At 41.5% G+C, this 19,755-nt stretch overlaps 2 protein-coding genes across 2 annotated transcripts; both read right to left on the bottom strand.

The window, feature by feature from the left end:
- Positions 1-4,627: 4,627 nt before the first annotated feature.
- On the bottom strand, positions 4,628-9,104 carry LOC123841752 (protocadherin beta-14-like). Its single transcript, XM_045871270.3, has one exon. It carries the CDS (start codon positions 8,364-8,366, stop codon positions 5,970-5,972), a length of 2,397 nt encoding a protein of 798 aa, XP_045727226.3. The 5' UTR covers positions 8,367-9,104; the 3' UTR covers positions 4,628-5,969.
- Positions 9,105-14,942: 5,838 nt separating this feature from the next.
- Positions 14,943-19,731, bottom strand: LOC123842290 (protocadherin beta-11-like). The gene has a single exon (XM_045871654.3). The coding sequence runs from the start codon at positions 17,932-17,934 to the stop codon at positions 15,286-15,288; it is 2,649 nt and encodes an 882-aa protein (XP_045727610.3). The 5' UTR covers positions 17,935-19,731; the 3' UTR covers positions 14,943-15,285.
- Positions 19,732-19,755: the final 24 nt, after the last annotated feature.

Genomic DNA, 19,755 nt, shown 5'->3' with positions numbered 1-19,755 from the left:
CCTGCTTGTGTTCCCTCTCTCGCTGTGTCTCTCTCTGTCAAATAAATAAATAAATAATCTTTAAAAAAAAAAAGAAATAAGAAATGAGATTGGAGAGATAAGCAAATAATTTTGTAAGCCCTTCCAAGGCATTTGGAACTCTACATCAATGGAAATGCAAGATTATTAAAGGCTTTTAAATAGAAAAGGAGATGACATTGACCTCAACTAGAAATGCAGTAATAGTCTTATATTAAAATGATAAAGATACAGGATGTGGTGACAGATTAGACATGGAGGGAGTGGGATAAGAAGAAGTGAAAAGAAATGTACCTTTTTTTCAGGCTCAGGGAACTAAGTGAGTGTTGGTGCTATTAACTAATAGAGGAAACAGGAAAAGGAGAAGAGAGGAAGAAGTATAGAGCTGGAAAGGATGTTTAGTTTTAAGGAAGGGAGCATTTAAATTTAAAACATGTTGAGTTTGAATTGTCCATAGAGCATCCCATATAAATAGTTATATAAATGATCTCCCATTACATAAATGAAATTGAGAAAAGAAGTTTGAGCTGCAGAGACAAATTTAGGATTTATTGGTATAAGTGGTGGTTGGAGCCCTTCAAGAAAGAAGGTAAGTTGTAAATTAAGAGGAGTATGCTTGATTTTGTGATTTCAGAGATGATGTAGCTCTAAGAGACTACCATCTCCAGAAAGTGGCCATGGTCTTAGGTAACTAAGACTAGAGTATAAGTGAATGTCACCAGAGAAGAAGAAGGCTAGAAACAGAGATAGGTCAAACTCCTAGACCCAGAATTGTGGCAAAGGATAGACCGAGTAAAACTGTAAGAAGTTATATTTGAGAAATCAAATGTCTTCACACCACTTCTCTCCTATGATCTTGTTTAATTTAAAGCCAAATTGATATCTCTCATTTGATTCTCTCATTTGATGACTCTTAAGGCAGGAAGATTTTCTAATTTCTTTCAGCATATTGAAGATATCTTGCTTTTAATTTCCAGTGCTACTGTTGAGAAATTGTCAGCATGGAACATAGCTGTCTGTCTAACTGCCATGTGTTTAAAGATTATATGTCTTTTCCGTATGCCTTTTCATTTAAAAAATTCTCTTTGTTTTTGGCTTTTTGAAACTACACAATGATGTTTCCAGGCATGTTTATCTTTTATTTATCCTGTCAGGTTTATCTGAGTCTCTTGAATCTGTGTGTTGACATTTTAATCAATTCTGGAAAAATCTCATATATATATATATGAATTTTTTTTTAAGTAGGTTCCACGCCCAACATGGGGTTTGAATTCATGACCCTGAGATTAAGAGTTGCATGCTCCAATGACTGAGCCAGCCAGGTGACCCTACAATATTTTTCAAATATTGCTTCTGATCCTGTCTTAAACTTTTTACTCTGTCCTATATTTCTAACCATCTCCTCCATATTTTTTCATCTTCCAAATTCTCTCAGCTGTATGCTAGATATATTCTGACCTTTCACTTCACAAATTATTTATTCAGTTATATCTACTTTCTCATTAAACCTTTTATTCAATTTTGATTGAATTTAAGTTTTGGTTATATTTTTTAGATCTAGGAGTTCTATTTGGTTCTTTTTTTTTCCCCTCAAGATTTTATTCATTTATTTGACACAGAGAGAGCACAAGCAGGGGAGCGGCAGGCAGGGCTTGGGGGAGAGAAGCAAGCTCTCAGCTGATCAGAGACCTCGATGCAGGGCTTAAACCCAGGACCCTGGGATCATGACCTGAGCCGAAGGCAGATGCCCAACTGACTGAGCCACCCAGGTGCCCCTATTTGGTTCTTTAATATTCTATCACATTTCTTATTCTCTTTACATCTTTAAGCATAACTTTTATTTCAATTAAAGTGTTTAGCATATTATTAGATTATGTCTGCTAATTAAAATGTTTGAAGTATATTTCTGTATTCTGATTTTTTTTCTGTTGGCTCTCACTCATGGTGTCATGTTTCCTTGTGTATTCAGCTATCTTTGTGGTCAAGTTAAGAATATAAAACTTATTTATATGAATATTTTTAGCCTTAGGTTGAACTTTCTTTTATAGAAGGCCTGCATTTGGTTCCATCAGAATCTGGAAGCACTACGTTTGTCAACAACTATGTTAAATCAAGTTCAGTGCTAAAAAATCAAATTCAGGGCTGAAATTCCACACAAGAGTTCATCCATTTCCCGTTTACTTTCACCTTGAAGGAGTAGTTCTTAGGGATCCATATTTATTAATGCAAGGGTCTTCTATGAACTTTACTTTGTTATGCTTTTATTTCCTCCCTTATTATATAAACCATCAAAATAGAGGTTTACACTTCCCAGGATTCCAAATATTCTAGGGAAAAAGTAGATTTTAAGCTCATTTATCTCTCTGGATTACCCTTAGACATTAATTGTGACCTGATAATATATTAGTGTCTTATCAGCTAATTGTTTTCAATGGAAGCATGGGTCTACACAATCTGTACCATCCTTACTACAAATAAGTCTCAATGAGACTTGTCTCAAAATTACAAGTAAACTCTTAGCTTTCTAGAGTATGGGCAATTGATCTCAAGAAGATAGAGAAATAATATGCATTTTTTACCAACTTCAACTGATCAATGCTAAATCAACCCTATAATGCTGCAATCAACTTAAACAGTCTCTTCAAAGAGACAATTTCTGTCATTGACATTGGTATAGCTCCCACTTCTCTCTGCATTCTTTATTCTCCTATATATAAACACAACTTCTTTCCCACATCTGTTCCTTCTCTCCTCCCAATATGTTTATTTATATATTTGTACAAATATAAGATATTATGTATTATATGGACATATACAGCACTGTACTATAAATCTTAGTATCTTTCTTCCTTTTAAAACATTTGGGATTTATCCACGTGGTTTTATATACACCTAGTTCACTCCTTTTGATAATACTGCATAATACACCTTCAGAAACATTTTCCACATTTCAGTTACCAGTTGCTTTACTGATGGATATGTAGGGTTGACTCCTATTCTTTGCTCTCCCAAGATGAACATTCTTATGCATATCATTTGTGAAGCTGTGAAAGAAATTATTTGGCTTATACACTTGAAACTAATATAACATTGTGTGTCAACTATACTTCAATTAAAAAAAAAAAAAGAATTTTCTGGCTTATATACCCCAAAGTAGAATTGCTGGATCACAGGGTATGTTCACTCTAAATTTCACTAAATACAATTAAAAATCTCTCAAGGTGGGCTGTACATGTGATTTCCTATTGCTCCACTTGATATTATGCAAATGTCTCATCTTTACTAATGCTATGGGTATAAAGTAGTGTCTTATTTTAGTATGTTTTTCACCAACTAATGAGGTCAAGCATCATTTCATGTTCTTTTCAGACTTCGTTTTCCCTTTTTTGAATTTCCTTTCCCTTTTATCCTTTAAAAAAAACCTTACTGGCTCTCTGACTTTTTGATTTTTGCTAATCTGCAACAGTTACTTGAATCATCTGAATATTAATCCTTCTCAGTTGAACTGCTCCAAGTAGCTTCTCCCTGCCTTCTGGCTTGCCTATGTTATCTTCTGGTTTTGAGGTAGTAATATTTGTCAATTTTTATCTTTATTGTTTGTATAAAGCTTTAAGAAATTCAAACTGATAGTAAGATTATAAAGATATTTTTACCTAGGTTTATTACATTTTCTCAATTAAGATACTTTAACTTCACCTCTTAGATCCGTAGAAAGTTTATTTTTATATGGCATGAGATGAGGATTTTCTTTATATAGTGAGCCAATTTTCCCAATAACATTTGCTAAGTGATATGTCTTGCCCCTAAACCCAGTGATTTTGACAACTCCTCTTTCACAACCACATTCTGTTATATAAGAGGATTTGACCCTGGATTCTGTTCTATAGGGTAGTCTACAAGTCTCTTCCTAAATTATTCAAATAGGATATTCTGTTTTTCTCTATTCTTTTCTTTTTAAAAAAGATTTTACTTATTTAATTGAGAGGGAGAGAATGAGAGAGAGAGAGCACAAGAGGGGGAGGGTCAGAGGGAGAAACAGACTCCCCACTGAGCAGGGAGCCCGATGAGGGACTCCATGCGGGACTGGATCCAGGGACTCCAGGATCATGACCTGAGCCCAAAGCAGTCACTTAACCAACTGAGCCACCCAGGCGCCCCTATCTATTCTTTTTAAAAATGTTTATTTATTTGAGAGAGAGAGAGAGTGGGGAGGGGCCGAGGGAGAAAGAGGAGAGGGAGAGAATCTTCAAGCAGATTCCCTGCTGAGCGCAGAGCCTGACATGGGGCTTGATCCCTGGACCCTGAGATGATGACCTAGCTGAAATCAAGAGTCTTATGTCAAACCAACGGAGCCACCCAGGTGCCCCTGTTCTTATCTATTCTTTTTTTTTTTTTTAGATTTTTATTTATTTATTTGAGAGAGAGAGAGGATGAGACAGAGAGAGAGGATGAGAGAGAGAGAAAGCATGAGAGGGGGGAGGGTCAGAGGGAGAAGCAGACTCCCCGCTGAGCAGGGAGCCCGATGTGGGACTCGATCCTGGACTCGAAGTCCAGGATCATGACCTGAGCCGAAGGCAGACACTGAGCCACCCAGGCGCCCCTGTTCTTATCTATTCTTATTAGTGCATAAGAAGCATAAGATTTACTTCTTATGAGTCTGAGGGATTAAGAGGGCCCAAACATTCTTTTTCAAGATTTTATTGTTTAAATATCTATTTATATGAAATTCTCACAGCCAGTAAGTATCTACTGCAACACAAAATAAAACCAGTACAAATTTCATGAAGAAAAAAAAAAGATTCCTAGGGAAATTGGAATTTGTTGCACCCATTTCTCAATGTCAAATTCTATTTTATTGCATCATCTAGCCTATAATATCTAATTTTATGAGAAAAATTACAAAATGTAAGGCACACTAGTTATATATCCATGCTACATTATAGCTATGAAAATCTCTACCTATAATCTTCCATTAAACTGTCTACTTAAGTATTAGGGACATAATCTGTAACACCCTAAGATATCTATAAACTATAAATACAGACCCATTCCTTCTTTTGGATATCAGAGAGAGGCCACAAAATATTAAGGATTACAAATCAATGGAAAAGTGAACCTAATTCATTTCTTTAACATTCTGAATTTTCATTTCAATTTAAGAAGTTTTTATATGTACTCTTCTGATAGTTATTTTACTCAGAATGACACCATGAACTACGTTCTAGTTAAGTCATGAACAATATAAAATAATAGAAATTTAAACTAGTAAACAGGGTATCGAAGAAAACAAAATAGCCGTATCAAGGCCCACAGCATTATAAATTTCCTTCCCCATAGAGCATAACAACAACAAAGGAAAAATACTTAAGAAATCAATAATTTTCAAAACGATCACTTTTATGTTGTCACAGTGAATTTTTGAAAAACACTATAAGACAAAAAGCAAGTAAATAAGGTTTCCTAGTACTAAATATGGAGAGTTATCTTTTTTTTACACTTTATGATGAAAATGTGCGAAGTGAATAGTACAACAAAAATCCAATATACTTCCACCCAGATCCAAAAGCATTTTTTATTTTTGTTTCTGCTTTGATAAAATACCTAGAAGTAAGTTACATATATTGTGGCATTCGCTCTTAATACTGCAGTTTGTATCTCCAAATAATTAGTAACATTGTCTTGCCTAACAATGCCATTATCACAACAAAAAATTAGCAACAACTCCGTTAATATAACATTTTTGGCCAAACAATTAAAAAAAAAAAAAAAACAGACAACACACAGATTACATTTCCACTTCATTATGGCCGCTCATAAAGATTTGTGAGGAGAGCGCGAGAAATGATAATGCATGCAATTATAGTACAACCTAATATCCATTACAGATTAGCAAAAAAGTATCCACACGTTGTCAAGAATAACAAAAGATTCAAAGTTTAAAATAAATTATTTTATTGAATGTTGAATCCAAAACTATTCCTAAAGTTCTCATTTACCCCTACATTTCTACCAGTGTCAGGGACTGGAAGGCTGGGGATAATGGACTTCAAGAACTTGAACTCACCGGTCCCAGATCCTCCCGTCAGACACACCTCGTACTGGTAGCTGTGCGACAGGGTCCCCGCGCCGCTGACGTCCAGCAGGTGGCCCGCGAAGGGGCCCTCGGGCAGCGAGCAGCCGCCCCCCGCCGCGGCCCGGCTCCTCCTGCCCAGCCGCACCGCCACGAACCCCAGCACCGCCACCAGCAAGAGCGACGACACCGACGCCAAGGCCACCACCAGGTGGACGGTGAGCGGGTCGGCCCGGGCCTCGGCCGCCGCCGCGGCCGGGAGCGGCAGGTAGGGCTGCGAGAAGCCGTCCACCAGCAGCACGTGCAGCGTGACGCTGGCCGACAGCGGCGGCTCGCCGTTGTCCTTGACCAGCACCAGCAGCCTGTGCCGGACGGCGTCGCGCGCGCTCAGCGGCCTGGCCGTGCGCACCTCGCCGTTGTGCGCCCACACGCCGAACAGCCCGGGCTCCGTGGCCCTGAGCAGCTGGTACGCCAGCCAGGCGTTCTGGCCCGAGTCGCCGTCCACCGCCACCACCTTGGTCACCAGGTAGCCCGCCTCGGCCGCCCTGGGCACCAGCTCGGGGCAGCGCGCCGAGCCGTTCTGCGGCGGGTACAGCACGAAGGGCGCGTTGTCGTTGGCGTCCCCCACCAGCACGCGCACCAGCGCCTGGCTGCTGAGCGCCGGCGAGCCGCGGTCGGCCGCGCCCACGCGGAACTCGAACGCGCGCAGCGCCTCGAAGTCCAGGGAGCTGAGCGCGAACAGCTGCCCGGTGGCCGCGTTGAGGGACACCAGCGAGGCCAGGGGCAGCCGCGGGTCGTGCGGCGGCAGCAGCGAGTAGGTGACCTGCGCGTTGGCGCCCGCGTCTCTGTCCGCGGCGCTCACGCGGCCGATGTGCAGGCCGGGGCTGTTGTTCTCGCGCACCCGCAGGGTGTAGGCGGTGTGGCTGAAGGCCGGCGCGTTGTCGTTCACGTCGGACACCGTCACCGTCATGTGGTGCTGGGTTTGCAGCCTGGGGGTGCCCAGGTCAGTGACGGTGATGGTGATGTTGTACTCGGCCTGGCTCTCTCTGTCCAGCGGTCTCTCTGTTACTAGGGTGTAAAAGTTCTTGAAAGTCGGTTTCAGAAGGAACGGCAGATTATCTGGTATAGAGCAAATCATCTTTCCATTGTCTCCAGCGTCTTGGTCTCGGACGCTAAAAAGAGCAACCAAAGTCTCTGGGGCGTTCTCTGGAATTGACTTCGTAAATGATGAGATGGTCACTTCTGGTGGATTATCATTTATATCTATTACTTTAACCAGAAGAGTACATTCTTCTGAAAGACCCCCACCATCTGTTGCCTGAATATTTATAGTGTAGAACTGTATTACTTCAAAATCCAGGCATGATCTCAAATGAACTTCCCCAGATACTGGATTGATTTCAAATGTTTTACGAATATCTTCTGATGCATGCAAAAATGTGTATGATATTTTCCCATAATTTCCTGCATCCAAATCATTAGCAAAAATGGTGATAATCCAGGCCCCAACAGGTGTGTCCTCCAGAACATGCACTTCATAGAGCCTCTGAGCAAACTGAGGGGCATTGTCATTGATGTCCAAGACCTTGATGAGAACCAAAGTTGTTCCAGACCTGGGTGGAGATCCACCATCCAGTGCTGTGAGTGTTAATGTGAGCTCAGACTCCTCCTCATGATCTAATGCTCTGTCCAGGACCAGTTCTGGGTACAACTTTCCATCACCGTTGTCTCGGATTTTAATGTAGAAATGAGAATTGGGGCTAATTGTGTAGTTTTGGAGACTGTTCGTTCCTACATCCAAATCTTGGGCACTCTCCATTAGGAATATGGCTCCAATACTGGTACTTTCTGATATTTTAATAAGTATTTGCTTGTCTAGAAACATAGGGGAGTGATCATTTATGTCTTTGACATGCAGTTCAGCCCGAAAAAACTGTAAAGGGTTTTCTAATACCATCTGAAAATGCAGCACACAGGGCTCAGTGGAGCCACAGAGCTCTTCTCGGTCCAGTTTCTCATTTAGGAGCAAATCCCCCGTCAGTAAATCAAGTTGTAAGTGCTTTTCGTTATCATCCGACACTACCCGGGCCTCCCGTGATGATAGCTCCTCCACCCCAAGCCCTAGATCCCTTGCAAGATTGGCCACAAAAGAACCAACTTCTGTTTCCTCTGCCACAGAATATCGCACAGATTCAGGACCTGCCTGAGATAATCCCAGCAAAACAAAGAAAATCAGGACTTGCCTTTTCCGCAGAGCTAGCTCCACTTTGATCTCCATGGTTCCTTCCAGCAGCCTCTTTTGCAAAAAAGATTTTCAGCCCTGATTTTGGAAGCTGAAACTCAATTTTTAAAAAATAAGAACCTCCCCCCCGGAGGGTATATAGCCCTCCAGCAACTTTAGTAGATGAAGCTCCTTTACTACCTCTCTTTTCAGTGGCTTGGATTGGTCTCTGTTCCCCTGAATGACGAAGCCCACAGTGTTGTCCATGCACTAATTTCATCTTATCCTACAGCGCCACCATGTGTTTCTATGACTTTTTTTCAGTAAAATTTTTTTTTTTTCTTTGAACAAATAATTCATTAATACAGCTGAAGTATTTTAAAGCAAATCCCGGACATCATATATCTTTACCTCTAAATACTTCACCAAGTATCTCTAATAGAGAAAGACTTTAAAATATAATAGTACCACTATTACAATCAACAAAGTTAGCAATAATTCCTTGAACTTATACCCAGTCTGTATTTGGTTTTCCTCATTTTTCTCTAAAATGTTTTTTAGTGTTGGTTGGTTTGAATCAGGATCCAAACAAGATCTATACAGGGCATGTAATTTGTGCTGTTTTGAATGCTGACAAGACTCTATTAAGCTGTCCTGAACTGAAGAGGTTTGGGGGGGGGGCAGTTGTTCTGAACTGAAGAAATATGTCCTGAACTGAAGAAATAATATTTTATTTAGACCATTTCTTTTTTAAGTAACTTTTTTAAAAAGATGTTTAATTATTTATTTGAGAGAGAGAGATCACAGAGGCAGAGGGAGAAGCAGACTCGCTGCTGAGTAGGGAGCCAAGGAGGGGATGGATCTCAGGACTCTAACATCATGACCTGAGCCAAAGGCAGATGCTTAACCAACTGAGCCACCCTGGTGCCCCTAGGCCATTTCTTGAAAATTTCAAATATATGCTCTCCTCCACTCTTGTAAATACTTTTGAATTCAGTCATTATAGTTAGTAATGTCATTACTTTTTTCACTTACAGATTTTTTAAACACCCATGTAAGAATATGGAATAAATAAGATAGATTTAATCCTTGCCTTTATGGAGTTCACTGGCTAAAAATTTGGCAGACAAGTAATTGAAATATTTCACAATGTATGCATAAGTAAAGAGTAATACAGGCCGCCTGGGTGGCTCAGTTGGTTGGGCGACTGCCTTCGACTCAGGTCATTGTCCCGGAGTCCTGGGATCGAGCCCCACATCGGGCTCCTGGCTCGGCGGGGAGCCTGCTTCTCCCTCTGACCCTCTCGCCTCTCATGCTGTTTCTCTCTCTCTCTTTATCAAATAAATAAATAAATAAATAAAATCTTAAAAAAAAAAAAGAGTAATACAGAAATATCTAGAAGAGCCATCTTGTACCTAGGAGGCAGCATAGCACATGAACATGGATTCTGGAACCAAAATATTTCCATTTAGATTCCTAGTTCTACTACTCACTGTCTTCAGTCTTGGAGATACTACATTACAATTACATAGCCTGTTTCCTTACCGGTAAAATAGGGGTGAAAATGGTAAGATTATAGGATTATTATCACAGGAATCTAATGAACTAATATTTACAAAGTTCTTAGTAAGTGCTAATTAAGTATCTATTAAAAAATAAATAAAATCTAGCTCAGATTTTTGAACAGAGTAAAAGCTTTCCTAAGGTAGTAAGCTGTAAGTTGTGATCTGACAGGAGGAGGAGTGTTTCAGGCAGACATTTTGAAGAACAGAGAGAAGCTAAATATGCCTTGAACTTTAAACGACAGAAGGGAAGAATTTAAAAATGAGACTGGGAAAAAAAGGGTGAGGACATAAATGATTATAGAGGTTGTATCACAAATTAAAATTTTTATTTTATGGGTAACTAAAATATGACGTAGGATTTTAAACATTTGATTAACATGATTTCACCTGCATTTTTAAAAAATCAGTTTAGAAGAAGTATAGAGAATCTATTTCAGGAGGAATGACTGGAATTAGAGACACCAGTTAGGAGATAATGGTAGCCCAGTTAAGGGTAATGCTGGTGTGGATGGAGAGAAGAGGGATGATTAGAAAGAGACTTAGGATCTGGTGACTGATGGGTTGCATGGGGAGAAAAAGAGGAAAGACACGAGGATGATTAACACGCCTCTGGATTGGACAACTGGATGGATAGTCATGTCATTTTCTAAGACAAGGAACACTGAGGAACAAAAATGATTGAAGTGAAAAAAGATGAAGTCAATTTTGGATATGCTGATATTGAGGTAAGTGCCTCTGGGATATATGTATGTGTGTTCTCACATGCATGTGCCTATGTAGAGTAGTATGTATGTACATATATAACTGAAGCATAGGATATAAACTGGGGAAGATATGGACTTTGGGTTTCACCAGCATATATATGGTAAATGAAACTGTGAAAACTCTAAGATAACCAGGCAAAAGTATGTCAGGTAACAATTGAAGAGGCTCAGCATAGAACTCTGAAAAAAAAACATCTTCACTAGAGGAAAGAGGAAATAAAGTATCTTTAAAAAGACAAAGAAGGGGGGCGCCTGGGTGGCTCAGATGGTTGAGCGTCTGCCTTCGGCTCAGGTCATGATCCCAGGGTCCCGGGATCGAGTCCCGCGTCGGGCTCCCTGCTCTGCGGGGAGCCTGCTTCTCCCTCTGCCTCTCTCTCTCTCTCTCTGTCATGAATAAATAAATAAAATCTTTATAAAAAAAAAAGACAAAGAAGGCCCTGGGTTCAGAATAATGAAACCAAAAGCAAATAGCATTTCAAGGAGATGAGGAAGATCAATGGTAGTAAATGCTTCAGAAACCGCCCCCCCAAAATGGACGTTAAAATGGTTGATTGGATTAAGAGGATGGTCATTGTGGAGGGTTCTAATAGATACCTGCCAAAATCTGTTCCCTTTACAGTAATAGCATTGTATGCAGGCACATGACTACTCATAGATTGCCTGTCCCAGTCTTCCTTGTAGTTAGGTATTGAATTGAATTAAGTTCTCACTAATATTGTGAACAGAATTTTTGTTTGCCATTCCTAGGTCTAGAATAGAAGACATCTGGATGGGTTTCCTCCCTCCCAGCCAACTAGAACCTAGATGTGGCAGTGATGAGGCTACAGTCATGCAGATTATGACATTGCAGTTACTTGCAACAAAATTTGGTTCTGGAAGGATTGTAATGAGCAAAGTTGGCTCCTCTACCCAGTCATTTACTGTTAGAAGGAGATACACACTTTTGAACTATTGAAGGAGATACACACTTTTACAAGCCATTGGGTAGTTATATTGCTTTGTTCAGCAATATAACCTTACCCAACTTTTACAGAAAACTTCAGTCACCTTTACAAGAGCAGTTTCAGGTCATGATCTTGGGGGTCATGAGATCAAGCTCCACATAGGACTCCGTGCTCAGTGCAGAATCTGCTTGAGATTCTCTCCCTCTCCCTCTGTCCCTCCCCCCCACTTGTGCTCTCTCTCTAAAATAAATAAATAAAATCTTTAAAAAATAAAGTGTACAATGCAATGGGTTTTAGTATATTTCCAGATTTGTGCAATTATCACCACAGTCTAATTTCAGAACATCATGCCAAAAAGAAGCCTCTTACTCGTTAGCCACTCTCTATCCCCTACCCTCCCTACAGCTGTAGGCAACTACTAATCTGCTTTCTATCCCTATAGATTTGCCTGTCCAGAACATTTCCTTTAGATGGGATCACACAATGTAAGATATTTTGCAACTGGCTTCTTTCACATAGAGTAATGTTTTGAGGTTTGTCCATGTTGTAGTCTGTATCAGTACTTCTTTCCACTTTGGTGTTGAATAATAACAATCCCATTGTATGGAGACACCATATTTTATCCATTCATCAGTTGACGGACATTTGGGGTGTCTCCACTTTTGGTAATATTATGAATAATGCTACTAAACTGCATGTATACAGTTTTTGTGCATGTGTGAACATATGCTTTTATTTCCTTTTTTATTATGTTAATCACCATACATTACATCATCATTAGTTTTTGATGTAGTGTTCCATGATTCATTGTTTGCGTATAACACTCAGTGCTTCCTCTTTAATACCCATCACCGGGCTAACCCATCCCCCCACCCCCTCCCCTCTAGAAACCTCAGTTTGTTTCTCAGAGTCCATAGTCTCTCATGGTTCGTCTCCCCCTCCGATTTCCCCCCCCTTCATTTTTCCCTTCCTACTATCTTCTTTCTTTTTTAACATATAATGTATTATTTGTTTCAGAGGTACAGGTCTGTGATTCAACAGTCTTACACAATTCACTGTGAATTGTGCTTTTATTTCTTTTGAATAGATACATAGGAGTTGAATTTCTGCATCATAAGGTAACTATATGTTTGACATTTTGAGGAACTGCCAAACTGTTTTCAAACAAATACGCCATTTCACATTCCTTCCAACCTGCAGCAATTTCTCTGCATACATCCCAACAGTTATTACTGTCTTTTTGATTATGGCTATTCTGGTGCGCACCAAGTGGCCATTTTTATTTTTCACCTTCAGTAGTCTATGCATCTTGTCTGGCACGCTAAGGTGCTATAACGCTTTTTATCTTTTTAAGCTAGTGATCATACATCTTTTCCCTACTAACTGCAGTAAAGGCAGGAGGTAATCTTAATACTTTACTTTGATTCATGGATTTCATATGAATTTTCATTCTCTCTGTAAAGCAGCTTTTCATTTAGGGGGGGAACGAACTTGCTCCTAGTTCCACTTCTAAAGATAGAAAATTAGAATTTAATTAGCCTGCATGGACAAACTTCTGTTCCCTCCATTTTTCTTGAATTCAAAGAATAATCACTCCATGCAGTTCAGAAGAACTGGTAGTGAAATTTCAGCTTTCAGAAAGTGCAGACATTAGATTATTTGGGATATGCTACAGCAAGAAATTCTACTTTCTGACATTATTAACTAACTAATACCTACCCTCACTACAGTGTTAAGATAAAGTTTTTAAAGTTATTGAAGAGGCACTTTCTGGCAGCGATTCTAGTCTGTGGTACTAGAGGCAAAAGAGCCATCATACTCCTTACCCTCACCCATTTCATCTTTTTTTTTTTTTGGTAAAGATTTTATTTATTCATTTGAGACAGAGAGATACTGAGAGAGAGAGCATGAGCAAGGGGATAGGGGCAGAGGGAGAGGGAGAAGCAGACTCCCCACTGAGCCAGGAGCCTGATGTGGGGCTCCATCCTAGGGCCCCAAGATCATGATCTGAGCCAAAGGCAGATGCTTAAGCATCTGAGCCACCCAGGCACCCACATTTCATCTTTCATGTGCTTACTCTCACACACACATACTTCCTTTCCTCTATACCCTCACTCATTTTGTTCCTCTACAGTTTCCTTCCACAACATATAGACTTTGGGCTTATTGGAGATTCACTGGAAAACTCTTGCCCCAATCATGAAGGCCTTTTCTTCTGTAATGTAGCCAGATCACTAAAGTCAAGAGTAGTTGGTTGGTGCCCGTGTTACATGAGACAAAACTTCCTCTTACAATGGTTTGAAATTTTTTTAAAAAGTTAGAACCTTAAAGGATTATCTTTTGATACTTCTCAATGCCCTACATATACCTACATTTATCTCTGAGAAAAGGGGTTTTCACACTTTGGATTGCTACCCATTAGTAGGGTCATGAAATCAATTTAGTGAATCATAACCACACTTGAAAATTAAGGAGAATGGAATAATATGGGCAATTTTAGATTTCATCCCAAAAAAGCTAAGATTTATAAAACATTTCTATTATGCTCATGTATTATATAATATATACAACATAATTTTTCCGTTGGCTGTCATCTTTCAAGGTTTTTGGTTTTTTGTTTTTTGTTTTAAGAGAGAGAAGAGAGTACACGTGGCGGGGGCGGGGGAAGCAGAAGAAGTAGAGAGAGAATCCCAAGCAGGCTCCATGCTCAGTGCAGAGCCCAACAGAGGGCTCGATCTCACAACCCTGAGATCATGACCTGAGCCAAAATCAAGAGTTGGATGCTTAATCGACTGAACCACCCAGGCACCCCTTAAGTTTAGAAATTAGTGCCTACTATTTCTATCAGTTCCCACTGGGCACTATATGTATGTATTTATATATACATGTATATGTATTATATGTGTGTATATGTAAGTATATACATATATATACACAGAAGGTAAAAGTTATAAACATTAGCATTAAGTCCACTTTATACTATACAAATTATTATTCAGATGGATTTAAGTGGATTACATTATAGCTTTGTAATATCAGCAAGAAATCTGAAAAATTATAACTTCATATTCCAAAACTTTCTGGGTAGCCACAATATTGATGTGCCTTCACAATCACTCTCCAGGATGAATAAAGAAGGGATGTTAACAAAATTGCCTCTGGCCCTTTCTAACAAGGTGATTACACTTACAGTTCTATTATAGGACATGATTTTTCAGGTGTATTTTCAACAGCAATAAACATTTTTAAGTGTTAATTAAAAATGCAGTGAATTTAAAGGAGGAAAAATGACATTTCTGAATAGCAACTGTTACTACCCAACAAGAAAAATGACAAGAAAAAAAAAGATATGAAGAAATACTTGAACACTTGAAATACTTTGAAAGTGGTCTGCTTTATTTTGCCAAAAGCATACTTGTGGATGAAAGTTCAACTGGAGAGAGGGCCATGGACAAAGTGATGTGGTGATGTTACTTAAGGAGGCAAACCACCCATAGAGACCTGGATACAGAATAAAGTACCATCTAATTACTAGCACAAATAAAGATAACATTCACTTAAAAGTAAAGACGGGTAGAATTTGTGGAAATACAAAAGTACACCGAATACAATTTAAAATACACACAAATTGGGGGAAATAACATTGATTTAGAAGTGGCATGAAAAAATGGCACATATAGAATATGAAACTTAATTGTGGTCTCTACATATTGAACCCAAAGCTAAGGTGGGAGGTAGGATTTTCTTCTGATTCTTTCCCAGGGCACTGGGGTGGGAGGTTGGGGATAATGGGCTTCAAGAACTTGAACTCACCGGTCCCTGAGTCTCCCGTCAGACACACCTCGTACTGGTAGCTGTGCGACAGGGTCCCCGCGCCGCTGACGTCCAGCAGGTGGCCCGCGAAGGGGCCCTCGGGCAGCGAGCAGCCGCCCCCCGCCGCGGCCCGGCTCCTCCTGCCCAGCCGCACCGCCACGAACCCCAGCACCACCACCAGCAAGAGCGACGACACCGACGCCAAGGCCACCACCAGGTGGACGGTGAGCGGGTCGGCCCGGGCCTCGGCCGCCGGCGCGGCCGGGAGCGGCAGGTAGGGCTGCGAGAAGCCGTCCACCAGCAGCACGTGCAGCGTGACGCTGGCCGACAGCGGCGGCTCGCCGTTGTCCTTGACCAGCACCAGCAGCCTGTGCCGGACGGCGTCGCGCGCGCTCAGCGGCCTGGCCGTGCGCACCTCGCCGTTGTGCGCCCACACGCCGAACAGCCCGGGCTCCGTGGCCCTGAGCAGCTGGTACGCCAGCCAGGCGTTCTGGCCCGAGTCGCCGTCCACCGCCACCACCTTGGTCACCAGGTAGCCCGCCTCGGCCGCCCTGGGCACCAGCTCGGGGCAGCGCGCCGAGCCGTTCTGCGGCGGGTACAGCACGAAGGGCGCGTTGTCGTTGGCGTCCCCCACCAGCACGCGCACCAGCGCCTGGCTGCTGAGCGCCGGCGAGCCGCGGTCGGCCGCGCCCACGCGGAACTCGAACGCGCGCAGCGCCTCGAAGTCCAGGGAGCTGAGCGCGAACAGCTGCCCGGTGGCCGCGTTGAGGGACACCAGCGAGGCCAGGGGCAGCCGCGGGTCGTGCGGCGGCAGCAGCGAGTAGGTGACCTGCGCGTTGGCGCCCGCGTCTCTGTCCGCGGCGCTCACGCGGCCGATGTGCAGGCCGGGGCTGTTGTTCTCGCGCACCCGCAGGGTGTAGGCGGTGTGGCTGAAGGCCGGCGCGTTGTCGTTCACGTCGGACACCGTCACCGTCATGTGGTGCTGGGTTTGCAGCCTGGGGGTGCCCAGGTCAGTGACGGTGATGGTGATGTTGTACTCGGCCTGGCTCTCTCTGTCCAGCGGTCTCTCCGTTTCCAATGTGTAGTAATTCTCAAGAGAAGATTTTAGTATGAAAGGGAGGTTTTCTGGGATAGAACAAATCATCCTCCCATTGTCCCCAGAGTCTCTGTCTCGTGTGCTAAAAACCATAACCACAGTCTCAGGCAAATTTTCTGGTACTGGACTGGTAATTGATGACACGGCAATTTCAGGAGCATTGTCATTCACATCCATCACCTGAATTCTGACTGTTGATTTTCCAAAGAGGCCTCCCCCATCTGTGGCTTGAATGATTATTGAGTATGATTCAATTGTTTCAAAATCCATGGATGCCGTTAAACTGATTTCTCCGGACTTTTGATTAATTTCAAATGTCTTGCGAATATCTTCTGAGGCATGGGAAAAAGAATATGATACTTCTCCATTTTTTCCTGAGTCTAAATCCCAAGCGGAAACGGTGACAATGATTAAGCCCAATATGCTATTCTCTGGAATCTTCACCTCATAAAATGGCTGCTCAAACTCAGGGAAATTGTCATTAATGTCCACAACCACCACCCGAACCGAGGCAGTCCCGGACCTGGCGGGAGACCCGCCATCCAGAGCAGTGAGGATGAAACTGAACTCGGACTGCTCTTCATAATCCAGTGCCTTGTCCAGAACCAACTCCGGATATTTCCTATTGTCTGGATTGACTCTCATTTTAATGTGGAAATAAGAGTTGGGGCTTATTGTGTAGTTCTTTAGAGCGTTGATTCCTACATCTAAATCCTTCGCACTTTCTAGTAAGAACACAGTACCAACAGGACTATTCTCTGGGATTTCTAGGAGCATTTCTTTTTCTAAGAAGACAGGAGAGTGGTCATTTATATCCCTGACCTGGAGCTCAATCCGTAAAAACTGCAAAGGGTTTTTCATTAATACCTGGAAATGCAACACACAGGGCTCCGTGGAGCCACAGAGCTCCTCCCTGTCTAGTGATTCGCTTAAAAGCAAATCTCCAGTGTTTATGTCCAGCTGCAAACGCCTTTTGTTATCATTAGAGACCACCTGAGCCCCCCTTGAGAACAGCTCACCCATTTCTAGTCCCAGGTCCTTTGCCAAATTGCCTACAAAACTCCCACTCTGCATTTCCTCTGCCACCGAAAAGCGCCCAGACTCAGAACCCGCCTGAGACATTCCTAGCAAAACAAAAAGGAGCAGGACTTGCCTTATCTGCAGAGTGTCTGCCCTTCCGTTCTCCATAGTTCTTTTAGGGAAAGCTTCCTGCAGAATCACTTCAGCTTTTCTTCGCAGTTCTGGGAAACGTGCCTCTGATAATGTCCACCAAATCTTCCAAGGCCTATGGCTTTTAACCCTATTGAGTAGCTTGTAGTTCGCCCCTTGAAGGCGTGTTCCTTCTGTCTTCCCACTGCTCTGTGCGCACTGGGTAACAGTGTCCTGAACATCATCCAGTGTAGTTTTTTTTATCCCCGTGATGTTATCCTGCAGCGCCACCATGCGTCTCTAGAGATTTTCAGTTAGGTGAAAGCTACCTAAATTCCATTAATATCAATGTCCTTCAGAAACAAATGTTGTTTTACTAATTTTGTTTAAGTGACTACAAATATATTCTATCTTCCATAAGAACTGTTTTATACTCTTTAAAGTTCCTGATGCTGTTAGTATTGTTTTAAATACAAGATATGATTCCTGGCTCCCAGGAGTTTCTAATCTTTCTGAGAAAATTGAAAACCTGAAACAAGATTGCATCACTACTTGGCCTTCTTTTGGTTGTAATGGAAAGGGAAAGTATACACGAGTCACTTTGGGATTCCCCTCAGAGGATATGAATTGGGTAAATCGTGAGATGAAGCACAAATAGATAGTTGTTACAGGGCGAGAAGTCACCTCTGTAGATTTCCTTCACAGCACTCAGCTGTGAACTGGGAGAAAATGAAGTAAAATACTGGGGTGGAACACATTAGGTAAAGTCATAATTTAGTTCTAGTTTCTCATAATTTACACAAAGTACTTAATAAGTACACAAACACAAACATGTTACTTTCATTTAAAGCAGGCTTACTCCTAAAACCACCTTCCCTCAGGTTCACAAGATTTATTCAGCTACAACAATGGTCACCTGTTTTCACTTTCAACCCCAAAAGAGAGAAATTCTCTTTCCCAATCATAGAGCAAAAACTTAGTTTTACTCTGGTTAGACAATTAAGATCATAGATCTGCTTTTGAAGCAATCATTTCAAAAGGTATAGAGGTATATAATTATAGGTGGAGATTTTAGTCTCAGAATCTGAAGACCGATCTTTGGACTTTGCTTTGTTTTAAAACTGTCTGGGACCACCTTTTAAGCTTTGGGTGGTTTGAGTCCTAGCCAAAGTGCAAGGTTGAGAGAAATTGTTTGAAGTTGATCCTAGAAGCTCTCAAGAATGGATCAAGGAGGTTTCTAAAAATTTTACATTTAAAAATGGTAAGTTTAAATGACATTTTTTAAAATGTAAGACACATTATTGAAAAATTGATTACTACAAAAGGGTAGAAACTGAAAAGTAGGTAGGTTGACTACACTCAGTTATCCTCCTTCCTTTTAAAATACTCACTAAAATGACAAAAAAAAAAAAAAAACCCTAAAGTGGTATGAACTCAGACTAAGAATGCACAGGTGAACACCCATAATTTTGATGACAGAAATTAGAAGAAAGAGCAATTGAGTTAGCAGTTCCAAGAAACATCTAAAGTTCCTGCATTGGAGATATTCACACTAGTGGGTTTTTTCTATAATATCCCATTTAGGTACAAGATTTAGAAGAGCCAAGTGTCAGTTAAGGACTAAAAAAGAAGTTATCAGGTGACAGTATGTAAATGGGAGAGGTGGATACTCTGATCCTCTCATCATCCTACATAGATAGGAAAGTATCTCAGAGGCAGAGAATGGGAAGTTAGTTCTTTGGAGAAATTAAATGGGACTATCCCTAGTTTTGGAGGCCTTAGGCAGAGTTGAGTGCAGGGGCACCTGGGTGGCTCAGTTGGTTAAGCAACTGCCTTTGGCTCAAGTCATGACCCCGGAGTCTTGGCATCGAGTCCTGGGATCGAGTCCAGGGATCAAGCCCCACATCTCATCGGGCTCCCTGCTCAGGGGGAACCCTGCCTCTCCCACTCCCCCTGCTTGTGTTCCCTCTCTCTTGCTGTGTCTCTGTCAAATAAATAAATAAAATCTTCAAAAAAAATTTTTTTTAATTAAAAAAAAGAAATACTGAGAGCAATTCTAGAGAAACTACTCTGTAGGAGGGGCCTGGAGATTGAAGAATTTATTGTTTTTCTTCG

The sequence above is a fragment of the Mirounga angustirostris genome, unplaced genomic scaffold, assembly GCF_029215605.1.
Source record: "Mirounga angustirostris isolate CCGP_5_RB_7025 unplaced genomic scaffold, mMirAng1.0.hap1 SCAF_7, whole genome shotgun sequence".
Classification (NCBI taxonomy): Eukaryota; Metazoa; Chordata; class Mammalia; order Carnivora; family Phocidae; genus Mirounga; species Mirounga angustirostris.
Note: the sequence above shows the minus strand (reverse complement) of the source record. Positions and strands in the feature narration are given on the sequence as shown.

Excerpts from the sequence above, each read along its gene's own strand:
- LOC123841752 (XM_045871270.3), bottom strand. The coding sequence starts at position 8,366 with ATGGAGATCAAAGTGGAGCTAGCTCTGCGGAAAAGGCAAGTCCTGATT.
- LOC123842290 (XM_045871654.3), bottom strand. The coding sequence starts at position 17,934 with ATGGTGGCGCTGCAGGATAACATCACGGGGATAAAAAAAACTACACTG.